Source organism: Apteryx mantelli, chromosome 22 (assembly GCF_036417845.1).
Source record: "Apteryx mantelli isolate bAptMan1 chromosome 22, bAptMan1.hap1, whole genome shotgun sequence".
Lineage (NCBI taxonomy): Eukaryota > Metazoa > Chordata > Aves > Apterygiformes > Apterygidae > Apteryx > Apteryx mantelli.
In genome coordinates, this window is record NC_089999.1 from 13905417 (window position 1) to 13925343 (window position 19927).

Genomic DNA, 19927 nt, shown 5'->3' on the forward strand with positions numbered 1-19927 from the left:
CAAAACCATCAAGTATCAAGCAAAATACCAAACTATTTTTTGAAATAAAGTACATTCCTGTTGTGAAGACCATACCCTGTTGATCTGTGTAAAATATTACCAGTAGAGCATTAAGTGATCGCTGCTTGAATGGAAGCTCAAAGGGCAAAAGACCCATCCTTGCTTCTTTTTTGGATAGTATTCTTACCACTGTATTTTGATAGTAAATATCTAAAAAAATGAACTGAAAAAAAAAGGTGATTCTCCTTTGCTCTTGCCTGGGATTGTGCTATATGAGTCAAAAATGGCTCAACTTTCCTGCAGAATAAAAATCCAATTTTTGCCAATTTGCACAGTATGAGACATAAGGAAACTATTTGCAAAAGAATTTGAAGTGAAACTTTGCTCTACTAAGAGCAAGTTTTAACAGAAGGGTCAACATTAAAGCTTTCTAAAATTCTACCAATGAATTTACCATAGGGAATTGGGAAGTTTCAGAGACTCCCACTTAGTTGACCTGAGTCCTGTTGCCATGAGAACTTGGTGAAACATTGAGCAAGAACAGTGAGCAAGAAATACATCCGAAGATATCACAGAACACAACGCTCTTTGTATAGAACTTTGGCTTAGTCTTATTAAACATATACTGGTTCAGCTTGCTCTCATTTGAATTGACAAAGCAAGAAGCATTCAGCACAGTTATAGACTGTTCAAATATCATCACGTATCAGAAAAAACACTGATGTTGCAAGAAGCAAGTTTTTAAATTAATTTAGTAAGTTCAAGTGTTTGACTCACTGAATCAAATACAAAAAGTACCAAAAAGAGGTATTAACTTTATCTTAAAAAGCTGAAACTATTCTGCAAAATATATTTACCTGGATCGTTTGTGAATTTAGAAGAATTCATAATTATTCAGACTGTTTTAGTACTGTAATGTAAGATATGCTGCTTGACAAACCTAACCATAATATGTTCATTACCTTATAAAGAAAGAACCTTCAAAAACAGTTGCAGGGAAACAGCAAAGAGCTTAGATGATTTCATGACATTCATCCAGGAATACAGCTTTAAAAAAAAAATCCCTTTCTTGTTAAAGGAATAAACCAGAGATTTACAAATTTTGCTCACAGTGAAGTTTGGCTTTGCAATTATACAGTTTAGCATAGTAAGTTGTACAACCGTTTACATCCCAAAGGTAAAAGCAAACTGCCTTTCAGCAGAGCTTTGATTGGAAACCTCAGGATTGGACTCCCAATGGAGGTTTGGATGTGGTTAACTAATGTAAACTAGGAAACACCTGCAAAAGTAATCTTTGGAATAGTAATAGCAAAGTTTCTGCTGTACATAAAATTACATGAAACTGAAATAACATTGCATCACCAAATGAAAATCACAAGAAATCTTAAGAAAAATCAACATTGTCTGCAGAAGCTTTAGTAGCAAACATTTAAATACTTGTACTGAATTATTTTCTACTTTTAACATGATAAACTATCCTTTACTTTTGTGGGTTTTTTGTGGGATGAAAATGTTTGCAAGTTCAAAAAAATACAAAGTAAAATATGCCAAAAAGCATTCAAAGTTTATAAAAATCTAGCAACGCTTGGTAAAATCTAACTCTGTGTTTGTGTCCTTTCTTACTTCAGTTCACATACACATGTAGACTTGAGTACATTTGTCTGCAATTCTTTTTAAAGAATTATTCTAAGTAAATCATTGTTTTTAACTCCACAAACTAATTGAGTATCAGGAAGGGCAAATCCAAAAGTTACTTGAATCTATTCAGTTTAAAAAAGGATTCTAATTATTATTACTAAAATTATCATCACTGATTTTAGGCAGGAAAGAAAACACTCAACAAATCCTTAATTCATCATTAACTACTTGCATTTATAGAAAGTTTGGGGTTTTTTTTAAATTAGCATTAATCCTGCTTTTCTCTAAGTCAGATGAGTTAACCTGAATAGCAGTAATAATAGATACGCAAGCATTTGACTTATACTAACTCATTTGATTCCAACTCAGCAATCACTTATGCAAGACTACTCACCCCTGCCAGACATTTTTCCAGTGTATCCAAGATAATCAGCTGAGATAGATATAAATTCTTTTCAGCAGTTTCGCCAAATATTCTCTAGAAGAAGAAAGGATACAGATTCATCAGAGGCACAAAAATGTAACTTGTAACACATTACAGTAACATAGTAGAATGGCACAATAAGTTATGGCTCCTTTATTACTCTGGCTTTAAGTTTAGAAATAAAAGCAGTAAATATTAGATTAAAATACAAATTAAAACCTAATCACTGAAATGAAAAAATATCCAGTCTGCAATGCCAAATCTAATAAGGAACAAGCAGTACCATAAAACAAGACTAGAGGTGCACTGCAGCCCCTTACCTTCATCTGACCTACAATTTATTCAGAAATGAAGGCTATACCTTTTCAGGAGCTATTTTAGTATCAATTACTGTTGATTTTTCCAATTATGTATTTCATTGCCAAAACCTTACTTAATAGAACTGATGTTACCACAAATCCATACCTACAAACTTGTTCAAGTGCTGCAAGATTTAGCACAGACCACAGGAAGAAACACACACGAGACCCTCCAAGCAGATGCCCCACTTTAGATAGAGCCTGTAGGTAGAATCCCATCAGGCATTTAAGCTCGCACCCAATTTTATTGTCAACAACAGTGACTAGTTCCAACAATATTAAGACAGACAGCAAAACAAAGCAGAAAAGAGCTGGCCAAAAATATACTGCCTGCATGGGGAACACAATGTAGAAGTCAACCAAAAGAAGTTATATTTGAGAGGTTAGTTCAACTAATTGTAAGCTTCAGCAGAGCAAACCCTCAAGATTTTTTTCTGAACACAAGGGTATTATGACAGTGTATTGGTTTGCTCTTTTCTTTTTTCCTCCCGCCAGAGGAATTCTTTAAAAATATTGCTGACTCATAGAGCAGCTCTCTCCATCATCTATAGAAAAAGTTAAATCTTGCTCCTCAGTGCAAAGCAAACAGGGCCATTTTTATTGACATTTCTAGCTAGGTCTTTCCTCTCAAAATCTACATATCGTATACAGAAATTTGTTTTAATTGTATAGACAGTCTTCTCATCAGACAATTATCTTAAACATCACCACACTCTTTCACATTTATGAAGCTTAATTAAAATAAATTCTCTCTCAAAAAGGATTACAAGTAGCTTTAAGAAGCCAAATCCATAACAGCAAGGCAGCATTTTTTGCTTTCTGATTTGATCAATCCTTTGTAGGGTTACAGCAGATCTCTATCTCCATACAACTGACATCTAAAGTAGTTCACTGCAAACTATCTTGATAAAACCATAAAAATAAATATAGCTAGAGTTTGGCCAGTTCTATTACCTGTTTCTGGAGATTCCAAATGATCACAAATCACATAGTATCAGGAAGGAATGAACTCAACTTTTCTCGTGACAAATCTAAAACCAGATCCTCCATGAAAAGTCAAATCACATCTTTCTCCTCTTAAAAGATTCCTAAACTTTCCATTTACCCAACTTGATGGTAATGACCATGACTTAATGGTAATGGTGACTTTTCCAGAGTGGGCACTCTACGGACATCCATATTCAGTTTTTTTTCCTTCTGGGTTTCTCCTCTTTGCTTCCACTGAAATCTACTTTGATTGACAATTTTAGTGATGCTGACAAGTCAAATATTTTGTTGGATTTCAGGAATTATTTTATGATTCCTCTTGAGTTACTTCAGAAAACCAGCATGCAGAAGGAAACCATCTACCAAGACACTTGGCTCGCAAGATATCTCTGGAAACTCACAGAAAGATCTTCTCGGATCTCATCCCTTCATATCAGCACACTGTTCTCAAGTATCATCACTAAGAGCCAGTTTCATAAAAGGCTGAGAGCCATATCAAACAAGAAATAGGAAAGATGTGTAGTGCACCCATCTTTCATTCATTTTTTCTTACTGACTTGTAAGATATCCCTTTGGAGGTACAAGTCTATACTGGCAGCATTAGACAAGAGATTGTTTTCAAAGTTTTTTCTTACATGGTCCTGACTGAAATTCATCTGGCTGTTAAAATATAGATCTATATGAGAGAGCAGCTAGCAGTTGACTGGAAATACAAATACTAAAGCATCAAAACAGCCTAGAAAATTCAAACACCTTAAGTTTTAAATGCTTGCACTTCATTTTTCCAAAACAGCTCCTAGCAGGTCACGCTCTGGCAGGAGAGAGAAGAAAAAAATCCTAACTGCTGCTCAACAGCTACTTTGCCCAGCTGTATTCCTCCTGTAACACTTTTTTAGTACCGTTTCCCAAACTTACTGGAACACCTTTTCGTGCTATGGAAAACACCCTCCCTCACCTCCCAGTAATCACTGCTTTCTATTCACTTGCACAGCGGGTACCTAAAATCGCTCAGAGACCAAATGTAGTATTAGGTGCCTTCATGTACCCACTCCTCAGTTAGCCACACACATTTCTAGCTGCAGACTGTTCCCACGAACAACACAGAGGATTCCCCTTAATCATGACCTTTCTTTGGACTGCACTGCCACAACTATCTTACCAGCTTTATATGTAACAGCTCAACACTGTTGGTAAATATTATTACACGAGGATGAAAACAGCAAATTTAAGTGTAAAAGGCATGCAACAGTTTGACTCAAATTTCAAATGACTTTCTGCAGCGTTTATATAATACGAGTAAATAATATTTTGAAAACATCCAGCAATCCAAAATTAGAAAACTTACCATGTTATTAACATTTTTTAAGATATTGGTGAGACCACTTATGACCAGGGAAAACTTGTACTTGGAAATGTTTATGAGACATTCCTTGTTGTGTTCCGTGCTGACTTTGGTGTGGGTATTCTGCTGGCCAGCTTTTATAGGAAGCTGCAAAAACAGACAAGTATTGTAAGCTTTTTTTACATTAAGATTTACATCTTTAAGAAAGGGTTCAAAATTTTTTGAGATGCCAGAGACAACTTTGAAAAACACTCCATAAAAAAACTACACACACACTCTGATTACTTCACTTTATCTATATTTATCTTTATACTAGAGATAACTATAAAACAAAATACTGAAGCTCGCCTATTGCTTTTTCCTGAATTGAACCCAAACCTCTATTTCATGACAATTTGCTTACAAATCAAAGGTCAAAGTAATCAAAAGCAGCAGAAACTCAGAGAGATGCAAGTTACATGGAATCCTGAGAACGTTTCCTTTCCCGCAGAAGCTGGCTAGCTACATCCCAAAGGCTTCCCAGGGCCAACACCTGCAAGCTGCGAGCCACACGGCGGGACTGAGGGTGGCTGTCGCACAGTAACTCACAAAGGGGGCGAGCAGGAAGGTGGTCACAGTGGTCCCAGGAGCGTCCTCCCATTCCCTCTGGGCAAAACTGGGCAAGAAGGACAACTGAGCCCCAGGATGAACCAGCAGCGACAGCCTCAGCAGTCCCTGCTGCGTCCCTTCTGCTTCCTGAGGATTTGGATTACCGAGAAATCCCTGGGCAGACACAGCCCCACTGTCATCCACTTGAAGAAGCCTCAGACACACTTCGAGCACTCGTGAACCACACACGACTTGAGCCCCATGTTAGCCACCCTTGCTCAACACCCGGTGGTGAAAACTAGACTTCAAATACAGCTCTTTCAGAAAAGGTTAGATTCAGCATAAATGGACAAAACTGAGATGTTAATCCTAATCCTACTGTGTGAACACAAGACACTGTTTCACGCTGTACCCAACTTCAAGGGTCACAAATTCATCACTTCCTAGCGCAGTCACTTCCCTTGCGTGTAGTTCACAGGAGCCAGCCACTTACAAGCTATCACACAAAAAAGTGCAAAGCAGTTCTTTGTAAAAATTCATTTTACTGAGGATTGACTTTTTTTAAAAAGCTACCAAATATGGGACAAAAAAAGGAATCACTACTGTCATCTCTTTTCTATAAAGCACGTCATTTACATTGTAAAGCATGACTCAGGAATTCCCTTTCTATAGACATTTCAATTAAGAAGTGTTTTAACTGATCTTGACTAGAATTCCCTACAAACATGCATTGTGAAAAACTGATAGCTCAAAGATGAATACCACACAAATATTTTTGCATTGTAAAGAGAATGCAACCTATTGCAAAGTTTAATTGCACTCATGGCAAACAATTTTTTCCCTATATCTAGATGGAATTTCACCTGAAGCAATCCTGCGTCTGCTGGCTCTTGTCCTGTTGCGACACAGCCTTGTGAAGAGAATACCTCCATCTTCTCTATAATTACTTTTTACGTATTAGAAGGCTGACTAGACGCCCCCCGAGTCTTTTCTTCTCTAGGCTGAGCAAACCCAACTCTTTCGACCTTTCTTCATACATTAAGCGCTCCAACACTCTAATCATCTCAGTGGCCTTCTGCTGGACCCTCTTCAGTTTCTCAACCCCTCTCATCAGCTGGGGAAGCCAAAACTGGATACACTATTCCAGGCACACCCTCACAAGTGCCTGATAAAGCGGAATAACCACAGGACTTGATCTCCTGGCTACAGTCTTGGTGATGCAGCCCAGGACACAGTTTGCCTTCATCACTGCCAAGGCGCACTCCCGAATCACGTTCAGCTGGCTGTCCACCAGGACCCCCCCCAGGGCCTTTCCAGCAGAGCTATGCCCCAACCAGTCAGACCCCAGCCTTTTTGGCTGTCTGGGATTATTCCATCCCAGGTACAGGATTTTGCATTTATCTTTCTCAAGTCTCATGCAGTTCTTATTGGCCCAGCCCTCCAGACAGTTGAGGTCTCCCTGTAAGGTGGGGCTACCTTCCAGTTTACCTACTTCCCTCCCAGTCTGGCAGCATCTGCAGACTTGGTGAGGGCGCATTTCATCCCGCCATCCAGTTAAATTGCAGTCACCATTCACGAACATCTTTGTCAACCACTTAACATTACTATTTTTGTTGGTAAAATTTGAAGGTGCACATTTAAATGCTAGATTTATGACTTGTATTAAAAATCCAAAACTTGGAACATTTTTTTCCCCAACAATAAGTTTCACTGTATCATTAAATGCAGTCTACTTTATACTGACATTTTTCATTTGTAGGGAAATGGACCTCTTCATGCTATCTAGCTTTTATGCCCAAGGGTAATTTCCTCTCCATAAAAATTGTGTTTTGGGCTGGGTTTTAAATATCAGTTCTTTTGGTACCAAAAGTTGTGCTTACAATGGAAAATTGCTATTTTTTCCTTAGAGAATGGTTAACTCAAGTCAAAAATTACTAAACTGCCACACTAGATCATACTGAGGACCCATTTAGCACATTACCTTGTCTCCAACAGTGGACAGCAAGAAGCAACAATAAGCTAATCCTTTCTTCCAATTCAGACAGTGGCTTACAGGTTTCCCGCACCAAGTGTTGCATCCAGAGAGCCACATTAAAAGCCACCACGAGATCTACCCTTCATAAGAAGGCCTCACGCTTGGCCTGCACAACATTCTAGGGCAACGAGTTCCAAAGGGTAATTAAGATAATTTTCACTCCATTCTGTAATTGACTTGCAAGTTTTCAGATTGTACTGCTTTAAAATAGTTTGATGTATTTCAGCGTGCTCATTTTAAAACTAGAAAAGGCAGAACAAATAGCATTTATGACTCAGGCTTTATTTTCATTCTTAGATGTTATTTTTACAATACATTTTCGGAAGTCATTAGTCAGTGGAAGATAGATACATTTAATTAAAAATTTCAGCATTACTAGTACTTTTTATTTGAATTTTCAAGTCTCCGTGCTGACAGCGGCAGAAAAGCTCAATAACACTGAGTGAGAAAATACTTCACAAGTGCCTCTCAAAGAAATTGTGTCACAGATCTAGTTCTGTATGCTTCCATGCTAGAAAAACATCGTATTACATATTTTTTGGAGCTTCCTGCCACAACAGCCACTGCAACAAGGTCACCTAGAAATAAAACTGCTTTTTATACTACCATTTAAAATAGGAAGCTGTATAAAAAGGAAATATTAGCACTGAATTTTCTTTTATATTTCTCAGCTATTTCCTTTGTGTACTCTGACATGCTGAAGCATCCTATGTACCCTAACTGAATGCAGTGCTAGTGTTGAGTGACTAAAAGAAAACAATTTAACTTTTACACAGATATCTATCAATCTAAACACTACAAGGAAAAAGAAAAAACAGCTTTACTTTTATTAGTAATTTCATTTTAGAAAAAAAAGAGAGACTGACACAATAGGTTTCCTGTATTGCTTTAAATTATATAAAAAAATTAAGACTCAAAGCTTAAATAAGCCTGGAGCTTCAAACTATGAACATAAGCATCATTTTGAACTCATCCCGATTTAGCAAAGGGATATTCTACCACACAATTTAACTATTTTCATCACTGAACTAGGAAGTCATGGTCAACATCCTTATACCTATAACTACATAGATGCAGCTATAATCCACGCTAAGGTATGCAGTGATATGTCTCTAATCCAGTTTAAGTCAGGTTAAGGCATCAAACAAGCTAGAGAGGACAAGGAACAATGGCATTTTGGTCTATATTTTATCTTATGCAGCAGGCAAGAAGAAAATTAGGCAGATGAAATCTGGAACCTTTCCATTCAAACTTTCAAGTTTTCAATCTTATAAGATCAATTAAAAAAGAACCTTTCTGCAAGAGCCAAGGAAATGCCATTAAGTAGCTGAGCCAGGCAGTTGCAAAAATACAGTACAGTGTATCCTGAATACAAAATAAAAGCCACCCTGTGCATTCTGCTAAAATAACTAGAAAAACAAAATTGAAAGATGAAGAAACTTAGTATCTATCAGCTTACATTTTTATCCATGCAAGTTTCCTAGTTGTTAAAACACATTATTTGACCACATAGAGATGTTAGTCACCTTTGTTTCCCGAAACGCATTTCTGACTTCAATTTAGGAAGCACTGCTGATCTAGCTATAATTTCACTCAAAGCTGCTATTGACACTTGTCCTGAAACATAATGATTCTCACAAGGAATATTAAATGCAAAGAGGTAACAAATTCTTATTAGTGGGAGAAAAAACAACAGCCAGATCCCACCAGATCATTAGAATATCTTCATTTCCAAAAGGCAATGATAACAGAAAAGCCTTAGAAATATTAGAGAGCTGAACTGCCTTCTCTCAAGAAAAGAAGATTGTTAAAACCAATCCAGCTAAATCAGTCACTATTTAAAACAAAATTTAAACCTCAATATTTTTAATTATCCAAAAGATGTAAATTCCTCTCACAGTGTGCTAAAGTAATACAAAGTTCTTCTATCTTCAAGAAAAATGTGAATTAAAAGCTTCAGAAAAGTATTTTTTAAGAAAAAAATTCAGTCAGGCCAACTCAGACAAACAGCAGAATCATAGCACATGGTCAACTGCTAGCATCTTAGAAAATATTCCTGAAACAGTGTTTCAAAAGCTTTTTCAACATCCTCACAGTTTGGCATACGCTAGCTTACTGAAGCCTCTATGCACTAATATGGCATAAATTATTAACCATTCTACAATGGTGCCTAGTAGCTTCAAATCATCTGGCCATCATTTTGTGTCTACAATGGTATCCGCAAAGTCTGCAGTACTGCTGGAGAGAGAAAACCCCAACGCTTTCCCACGCCTAAGAATCACTCTTACCTCTCTGTTTCTGCAGAGAAAAGTGCCTCACGGGTCTGAAGAGACTGAAACAATAACTTTGCCAATTTAAAATGGAAAAAACGATAAAGTACTTGGTTATTCCAGAAGAAAAAGAAAAAAGATTTAGCATGAATACTTAACAAGACCTTTAGAGTAAGATTATAAAAACTGGCTTTAAAACTTCAGAGTGAGTGTTCCTGTAGAATTCTGCAGCTGTTTAAATAGTGGAAAGCAGTGTGGTAGCTGAGAGCAGGCAAGACTGCAGCATCTTTGGGAGAGGCCTCACTTTACAGACTGATGGGCCTTTATTTAAAAAAATAGTCAAGGAATCCTTCACCGATTATAAACATCACTTATGAAGGAACAGTATCTTTTCCATGTGTGCAGGAGAGATACTAGCATTTTTTCAGGTATCCTCTAGTTTGATACAAAATGGTATAATCTTTTGCTAGACTTACATGGGCACTGGTTTGAAATTCACAACAGTGATAGTCGTGAACATTTCTAGGATATCTCACTTGGCCAGTTGAGAAAGGCTATCATTAAGCCATGGATTTTTCTTTGTAACTGATAAACCCAAAGTTTAATCATCTCTCTTTTGCAAAAGATTGTCATTAAAATCCTTTTTTGCAGAGGCTGTAAAGTACATTTTGTACAAGTGTAAAGTACTTCATCACTTCAAACAAAAGTCACCATTTCAGCTTTTTTGCATGTTCTTTGCAGAACATTAGGAATTCAGAAATTCACAGACCAACATAGTCTGCCACAGGTTCAAACTATAGCCATTTAAATCACTACTCTGACAAATCTCTTACTAGAGAGAACAATCACTATCCAGCTGCGCATCGGTGCACTACAATTTGGCACGTTCAAGATTCAACTTCAGAGTGGTGGCAAAGCCTGCAGAGCCCTCTCGCTGCCTCAGGAAGGGCAAGGAGGCTCCGTCAGCCTCGGCGAGGGGAAGGCGATGGGCCATTCCGGGTGATTCACCTCGGGGAAGGAAACTCTCAGCTCGTCTGTCACTGGCTCCTCATCTTCAGAAAGGAGCTCGAGATGTCTGAATGCACCTGGAGCTTGTACATTTTATTCAGATTCAGGAGTAAGTAACAAATATAACACCTAGAAAAAAAACCCTCTAGTGCTACCTTAACAGCATAGAGACATACCTAACCTTTCCCTTTCAAACCCTTTCTTGGAACTCCTTCGGTAGACAGCAATGCAGAGATGTACCGGAGAGAGTGAAGATTTGCACAGCTCCATTCTTTCCTCAGCATCAGTATTGTCAGAACCAGCTGCATATCTCCAAAATCACCAGGCATCTTTCCCCCAACTATAAACATGCACTGCACCACCTTCTAAACAGATATTATTTAGTGAAAGAACCTCACAATTAAGCCTTTCAAAGAACACTGAACTCTGAAGATAATTTTCACCTGTTGCTCTAAAAAAAAAATTTTTTTTTCAAAAGGTTAACTAAAAATTTGTACTGTGAACAAATGTATACTCACCTACACTGTTAACGCAAACTGCTGTGTTCAGTAAGGAAGGATCATCATAGCATCTCAAAGCTTTTCAGCAGCTCACTAACAAACTCAGGTAACACTTGTTGCATGTGGACCATCCTTTTACCTATTCTCCAGGATCTCTGTCTGTGTGCAGTACAGCATTCTGGTTTGAAATATGTTAGTATGTATATTGTTTTAGAATAAACAAGAGCTAAGCTGCTTCAGGCTTATGTTACAGAAAAATGAAATAGCACACTGTGTTTAGAGTAGTGTTACAGTCTGTTTGGGTTCGTGGCTCCTGCGGAAATCCATTTCAAACTGAGATTAGTTGTGAAAAAAGTTTTCTTCTGCACAGCTTAGCCTTACCTTTACAGCAAAGGATTCCATTCTGTTAGAGGAGTACAGTCATCAAAGATCACATAAACTACTTTAAAATATGAATGTATTACTGCTACTGTGGGTTTTTGGTTTTTTTTTTAAACAAGCTAAGATGAAAAACAGCAATGAAAAACACAAAGCCAGTGTTTGCAGTCAGTGCTTTTTCAGGTCTCTCATTCTGCACAGGTTTCAAATGCTGCAGAGGGAAGGAAGGGGAGGAGGGAATATTTACTTTAATTTAATGTCTTTTAATGAAATTAAGAAAGAAACATTCCTAGTGGCTTTCAATTTTTACAAAAGCTTTCTTAACTGAAAGCAACCATATCTCATAAACTATAAATGGGGACTCTAAACCATAATTCATGTAATAAAGGGCTTCTTTAAAGCATATCATAATCACTTAAGTCACCACCAGTTTACACAGGATTAATACCTTTTATTGTATCTGATAGTCCTTACTACAGTCTAGATTTAAATGGTTTAGGCAGTAAGGCTTCTGTGAGTATGCTTAGAACAACTATTTTACTGCTGTATCAGCCTTCTCATGATTTCAGCTGTAGCACTTACATTTGAAAATCCTATAAAAATACAATACATAAAATAAGGGAACATTTCCATAGGAAAAAAACAGCTATTTTACAGAGACTTGATTATGTATGAATATTTTTGCTTATCCACTGCAGACTATTTATGAGATGGGCATGTTTTAGCCAAAGAACATATTTAAAACTAGAAAATTTTGAAAAATAGATCATATAAACCTAAAATTGCAAGCATCTTAAGAGTTACCTTGAGACTTAGAGACCAAATTCAAATCAACCTAAACAAATGGAAAAAAAGTCAAACAAAGCAAAAATTCAGCTAACTCCAAATAATTAAATGTTAAACAAAGTAAGAGAGGCTTAGATAGAAGGCAAAGCTTACCAAACTAAGCCTTTAACAACTCCCCAACATAAGCAAATTACAAAGGGGGCAAGGGGTGATGCTGAATAGGAAAGCACTGTGCCTAATACTCAGAATTTTGCTAAAACATCTACTGCAACATAAATATATTTAGGCCATTAAAAGTTTCAAAAATTATCATAACTAGTACTACACAGAAAATCAGCAAAGAGATTTTGCACGTGCTGTATAAAAAGTGTGATCTAGTCTCACATGGACGGTCAATAGCTTCCTTCTGCACCAGCTGAAACCTTCAAGCAGTCTTCAAGGGTAGTTCAGAGAAGAGTGCACTGCAGTAGCTGAAGTCTCAGAAGTGAGTGCAGCTGAGCAAGACTGGCACTATATTTGAAAAATTTATTCAGTAAGGCAGCCATTGGTTAATTTATGAAACTACGCTTGCCAGTCATTTTAAGCCCAGAGAATCATACATACAAAAGCAAATTTTCAGTTAAAGCAGCATTTATAACAATAAACAAGAGTAGACAGGAACAGACTGGTTTGCACTGAATTTTGTTTTCAATACAGATTAGCATTCTCCCAGTTTGTTGTTTCATCTGTCCTAAAATGAATTCAAGCACTTAGCAAATGAATGGAAAGCCTGTCTACATCTATAAATTTCACTGAAAGATGGTCACATTTTCTTCCTTTCTAAAGGAAGAAGCCTTCAGAATTTCTATGTCCTCTCCCCCGCAGAAAAACCCAACCCAAAACAAACATGAGCTCCCCTTCCTTATTCAAACATACTCATGATATAATATGTAGCAACAGTCTAGCTCCATCAGCACTGAAACAAAAGGTCCTGCATTTAGAAGGGCAGGCATAATATGTAAGAACTCAAAAATGCATCATCGCCACTAAAATAGTGTGCAGTATATTGAGTGTATCTGTATGAAGTAAAAACTTGATTCTGAAATGAGCAGTCTAAAAATATAAGTAGTAGATAACTTATCAAATAACCACGTGACTACCCAATAATGACATAAAAGTAAGGAGTTACAGGAAGCAAATAAGCATCATTGATAGATAACACGTTAAGTAGTAGTATAGGAGTGTCACAATACCCTGGCATTTGGGAAATCAGCTAAGAACAGCCAAAAAATCAGAGCAGCCTGCCTTCTATCAAAACAGAAAAGGGGATCTCCTATATACCTATCCATAATTATTCCGTGAAGTGTATAGGAAAATACTTCTGTTTAAAAAGCTCAAGTTCTTAACTCCTAACAGATGTTGGCAAGCCCAATTCTACAATATACATAACAAAGCAAACGACAAAGCCTAGGGCCTTTTAACACCAGTACACAAAGAAACATTTTCTTGCATTACTGGGAGTATAATCAGTACCATGCCTTTAAGCTTATGGAAAAAATGATCTATGACTCAAGATAAGGGGGGGGGGAGAGAAGTTAACTATGCAAAGATCATGCCTAACATGTATGGGAAAAATCGTCATCGTTTTTAGTGTAATAAAAGAGAAAAGTTTGGTATTTACCTTTTTAAAGCAAACTGCATTTACAGAAATTTTAAAATAAATGTAAAACAGATCATTTATTTTTATTCAACCAGGCCACAACCCTTCTGTGGGTTGTTAGAAGCCAAACATCACCGAGGGGGACGCGATCACGGCAGGTGAACAAAACCCCATCTATATAGGCAGCTCAATGTTTTTGATAGCTATTACACCGAGCAGGGTCTCACAGAGCCGTGTCTCCTGTGGCACAAAGGATCCACTCAGAGCACAGCGAAATGAGACAGACAAACACACAAACGGATCTCTCAGCCCAAACCGAGCCCCCGCCTACATGTCAGGAAAGCCTCTTGGAAGTCAAAACGCACAGTCTAAGCGCTAAGCTTAGCCCCACTGGGAGAGTCGGGCCACCTAATCCCTACGGGGGGGATTAGAGGGACCAGAGAAACGCAGACACCGAGGCCAAGAAATCTCCCTTCCCTCCATTCAGGAAACCCCCAGCGAAAACCCGTCTCCAAACCATCAGCACCGCCTGTCATGAGCAGAATTAAATACCCAGCACTATAGCAACACAGATCCTTCTCCATCCTGTGTAAGCCGGCGCTCCCGGCGGCGGGGATGCGATTCCACGCGGACACCCGGCTCCGGCACGGGTGGAAGCGCCTGGCCACGGCCTCCCGCAGCCCCGCTCAAACCCATTCCCCAGCTTTAATTCCCTTCCGACGAGCAGGATGCTGCAAAGCGGCGAAGCGCGACTCGTGGGAACGACGGGGAAAAAGCAGACACGCGTCGGGAAGAGGCGGGGGAGCAGAACCGAAGAGGAAGGACCCGTTTCACCCCCCTCGCCTCCCCTCCCGTCAGGGCGCTCGGGGCGGCCTGGCGCGGAGGAGGCCGGGCCCCCCGCCGCCCCCGCCCCAGACACCGGTGGGAGCATCAGGCCGGCGCCCGGCCCCACCCCACGCCGAGGCGGCGGTGGCGGCGGCTGCAGGGGGGCGCGGCTGTCCGGTTCCCCCGGGAGGGCAGGCCGCCGGGCGGCAGGAAGCACTCCCGGCCCTCGCCTGCGGCCCCGGCGGCGAAGGCCCCTGGGGGAGAGGCCCACCGCCACCGCCCCCCCCCTCCTCCTCGTCCTCCTCGCCGCGCCGCCGCCGCCCCGCTCCTCACAGCCGCCCCCGCTACCTGCTCGTCGAAGCGGTTCACCACGGCCTGCACCCACTCCACCGGCTTGTGGGCCGCCATGGCCCCCCGCCCGCCCGGCCGCGGAGGGGGGCGGGTCCCCGCGGGGAGGGCGGCAGGCGAGGAGCGCGGCGAGTCTCCGTATCGCTGCCGAGCTCCGGGCCCTCAGCTGCCCGCGGCCATCAGCGCCCAGGCGCCGCCATGACACCACACCGGAAGCGGGCGCCCAGGCCGCCCCCACCCGTCCGAGCAGCAGCGCTGCGGCCGCCCGCGGCAGGGGGAGCGCCGAGACAGAGGCGGCGGCCGCGGCGGGCGGCGCCTGCGCGGCCGCGGCGGCACCACCGCGCCTGCGCGGCCGCCGCGACGCCGCCGCGCCTGCGCGCCCCCACACTCCTCCCGCCCCACGCGATGCGACTACGCCTGCGCGGCGGGGCGCGCCGGAGAGGCCTCGCGGGAGCGCGCGCGGCGGCGCGGCGCATGCGCGGGGGGGCGGGGCGCGGCCGGGCGGTGCCTTGCGATGGCGGCGGCGCTGAGGAGCGGCCTCGCCGGCCGGGGCCTTGCGGCGTTAGCGCACCGTTACAGCCCGTGTCTCGGGGCGAGGAGGCCGGGAGGCGGGTGGGGCCTTGCAGCGGGGAGGATGCGGTGCTTCCCACCGCTCCCCGCCCTGGGTGAAGCGCGCGAGGGCCTGGCGGGGCGCTTCGTTTCCTGTCACAGAGCGAACGGGGAGGTTGTGCCGGGGGCTGCGCGCCGCAGACCGGCGAGGGGCCGCTTCCCTCTCAGCCCCGCCGTGTTCACTGCTGCCGGCATCCCTGCACAGCCGGGGGAAGGGAGAGGCAGAGCAAAAAGCCCTAACAAGGTTAAAAAAAAAAAAAAAGAAAAAGACTGAAATCGTGTAAACTTCTCTTCAAAATAGGATGCTGTACAACCTTCCCTTGAAATTAATTATTCGAATAAATTGGAGTGAATGAAATGTCTGTCCCTTGACCACAGATTACGAAGGAGTCTTTCACCTCTGAAAGTGTGAGGGATGCTCTCAGTCCCAGACTTCAACCGGGTTTTAGCGGATGATTTACACCTTCTCTTGGCAAAAAGACGAGACGGTTGGCAGATGTTTACCTACTTTATTTAAAACACAGTGCCGTTTCGAAGCCTCTGTGCTTGACGGAGATTATCTACAATTTGGATGTTATATACAGACTGAAACATACAGCTGTTAATTTTTTAAAGAATAAAAAAATGTTATTCTTTAATAAATTAGCTTATTTGGGTTTAACAGCTTTTGTTACATCTGAAGACTTCACTACCGAACTCCAGCAGTAACCAGAAATATGTAATGCAGCACACACAAACTCTTTCCAAACCAGTTATGCAGTACCCAGCCAATTGCTTACACTTTGTGACTCAGAAAAGTAGGATATGCGGATAACAAGACAAACAAACATCCACTTCCAGTTTCCTTCTTAGGAATGTTAATTTGTTTTCCTTATGGGTGGATAGAAGCACAAAATAATGATTTTTCATGCTAGAGTCAAGTTAAAATTCTGTAAATAAAGACAAAATTGATCTAGGATCCCTTGAGTGTAGGATTTAAAATTGACAAATGCATAGTGAAGAACTGGAGAATAAAATGGACTTTCTTTCTTTACCTCCAGATCCAGATTTCCTTAGTCCATGTCCAGAAAACTACTTTTGTATGTTTGTCTGAAGCATAATTAATGCAGTGTTTAGATGGATTATCATAAAGCATCTTTTTTAAGATAACATTTCAAATGCAAATACAGCAAACTTTCTATTCCATCCTGCTCTAATCTGCAGATCTGTAAATCTCACAGGAGGAAAGCAAATGGGGAGGGAATCTAATTCCACGTCTCATCCAAGACAGAATCACTGTGATGAAGTATGCATTACTTCTCCTTACTTCCAAAGTTTATACTTAGCGTTTGGTGTTGCCAAATCCCTACTGGAATAGATGGAATTTAATCAGGCCCTTCACTAAGGTGCAGTTAATATATTCTGACATATCATAAAAATAAAGCTATGCATGTCAAAATAGTGTATTGTATGACAAGCTATTCTCAATTTTTGTTTAATCCTACTTCTTCAGTCAAATGTGCAACATGTGCTATCCTACGCAGATTTTTGAAATGTTAATATGAATTAGTAGGTTGAATAAAAAAACTGCTATCAAATAAGCAGAGTTGTCTTAATCTGCATAACATAGATAACATTACATTGTAACATTCTCCGCTTGAATTTAATTTGTGCATTTTTTTCAGATATATGATTGGATTCAGTATTTAAAGTAAAATAAACCAGGTTTGAAATCAGCTGAACCAGTCCTGCTTTCATTTCCACCATCTCAATCTGGAAAAACACTGTGTTTACTCCAAAGCACTGAAAATAAAAGCTATCTGATACTGCACATTAGACTGACTAAAAAGAATAGAATATGGACAATTCAGCTGCTGAAGCAAGGACAGATCTCATTTTCCTTTTAGCCAAATATGGAAGAAAAACTCAAAACATTTGCAAAACAGTAAAGCAGGCTGTGTAAAATTAGATGTTCAATTTGTGCAAAGATATTTCTTAAAAATTCCTGAGTCAGTATCCGTGATGTAAATAACTTACAGTAATAACACCAGGAAAAACAGGTTAGTGTGTAGTAAAAACACAGCTGAGCCTCAAATAAGGCACTGTGCAAAAATGTGCAGTTACAGGAGTCATCCAATACTACCTTTTTCCAGCCTTGTCTGCCTACTGTTTAAACTAGTATGTGTATGGGACTTTTTCTCTGCCCAGTAGGGGCCTTGATTTAACTTAGAGACTATTGATATTATCATAATACATACTAATTATCATCAGCAGTAGCAATATCAAATGTATTCTGAGGTAACTTTACCTGTAAATAATGAACAGTGAAATTCCTGTAATTCAGATTTACAATATGAGCAATTACTTTGCATACTAGTAATAAATTCAGGAACTTAGTTTATGTCTAGTATTTCAAGAGTTTTCAGGAGTTCAAGTTTATGTCTAATATTTCATCTTTATACAAAGATGAAAATCAATTGCAAATATTTTATTTAAGAAAAAACGATTAATTGGCTGAAGAATAAACAGTAGTTTTCTGTCTGTACACTTTGTGGTACTATCTTTCAGGAAATGCAAAAGGCATTCTGATTTATACAAATTATGAAGCCTAATATTGGGCTGTTAAGTGCACTGAATTTTGTATTATTCATTTGCTGTGTACAATAAACTAGCTGTGGTGTAAAGGCTATTGATTCCTTTGCATTAGAGTGCATTATAATGCTCAGCATGAATATGTTTCAAAAAGATTTTAAAAATAAATGTTGCATTACATTCTAGACAAGGCTTCTAATGTATTGGTTTTATATATATTTATATCCACAACAAACATATATGATACGTATATTTGCTTAATTACTGAAATCTTAACTGTCTTGGATGGAGAATCAAGCTGGTCAATGGAACCTTTCTAATCGTATTTTATATGTCTGAGCACAGAGAAAGTCTCTGCCAGTACCAATAACAAAAAAAGAGCAGTGTGTATCACTGTATCATTTTATGAACATTCATTATTCTTCCCAACATTCCTGTTGAATAGGTAAATGGTTACTTCAAACTCTGAAAAATAGGATAAGGTTAGAGGTCTGTTCTCAGAGATTCCCAGCTCCTAGTGGCTTTTATTCCATGTATAGGTATGCCGGGTATCTGAAAACGGCCAATACTGAGCTTCCTGAGATCACAAAGCAGAGACGGGTTCACGGTACTATATGCCCAGGAACTCTCTGGACTGACAGAAGTGGATTTGTCGTGAAGAGTCTAAAAGAAAAAAATAAACAGAAAACATCCATTGGATTCAGTGGAGTAAAGATTTTATCTAGAATTGTCTATTAACTTACGATAAAACACCCTGCAAGGGCTTGAGCTCGCCTGTGCTCATACTCGGTGCCTCCTCAGCAGTCCCCGCAGCTGGCAGAGAAGCGGGAGCAGCAGCCCTGAGCAGAAGGGCAGCGACAAACAGCTGGAAACGGTGACGCTGCAGCCAGCTCGGCTCTGTCTGGGAGGGGACTCCCTTGCTGTTTGAAACATCACCTTTGAAACCTGTGTAAAACTTTATGCCGGGAGGCATTACTCAAGCAGCAGATGTTTGTTCCCTTCCAACTCTGTCAGCTGAAGTTGGGATCGTTTCACTGCTCATCCTTAACCGGCACCTGCCACTGGGAGGGATTGCATGAACGCTCCCTAATCCACCTGTAGGCAAAATCAACCAGCTTTAGCTCATCCTCACCTTCCTCAGCGGCTTAAACCAACTTGGCTCAGCTAGCTGATTACAGGGCACGCACATGACTTCTCCTCCATCAGAGCAATACGGATAAACAGCTGCAGATGAGATGCCTTTGAGAACTGCCAGAGCTGTTCACACACCACGCTGTCTACAGCCTGAGCCCAGGCAGAGGTAGCAGGAGCTAGCTCAGAGATTTTATGAAAGTTTGAATCGAGTTTTACATTTAAACTAACTTTTTTTTTTTTTTACATCATCTGGGAGGCTTTTCTACATTCATTTGTAATGTCAAATCAAAAAGGCACAAGAGATTGAGGTGGCCATTTTGCCATTTCCACTTTCATTTCCGTAACTGTTCATACAGCATCTTTGTAACCGATCCTAAATGTCCCAAGGGACAGCTATCACTATTCAGGAGCTATGAGAATTTTCATGAATGTAAAGTGTGAATCATCTTTCAGAGATACTTCAGGTAAGAACATAAAGCAGCTAAT

The 19927-nt window shown here is 40.4% G+C and overlaps 1 protein-coding gene across 2 annotated transcripts in view; it reads right to left on the bottom strand.

Moving 5' to 3' along the window:
• Positions 1 to 15383, bottom strand: part of NF1 (neurofibromin 1) — a 111429-nt gene extending 96046 nt beyond the window's left edge. For both annotated transcript variants that reach the window (XM_067309670.1, XM_067309669.1), the window contains exons 1-3: positions 15128 to 15383; positions 4754 to 4897; positions 2033 to 2116 (exon numbers count right to left, since the gene is read on the bottom strand). In XM_067309670.1, coding sequence (XP_067165771.1) covers positions 2033 to 2116; positions 4754 to 4897; positions 15128 to 15187 — 288 coding nt within the window. In that variant the 5' untranslated portion in view covers positions 15188 to 15383. The remainder of the gene's footprint in view (positions 1 to 2032; positions 2117 to 4753; positions 4898 to 15127) is intronic.
• Positions 15384 to 19927: the final 4544 nt, after the last annotated feature.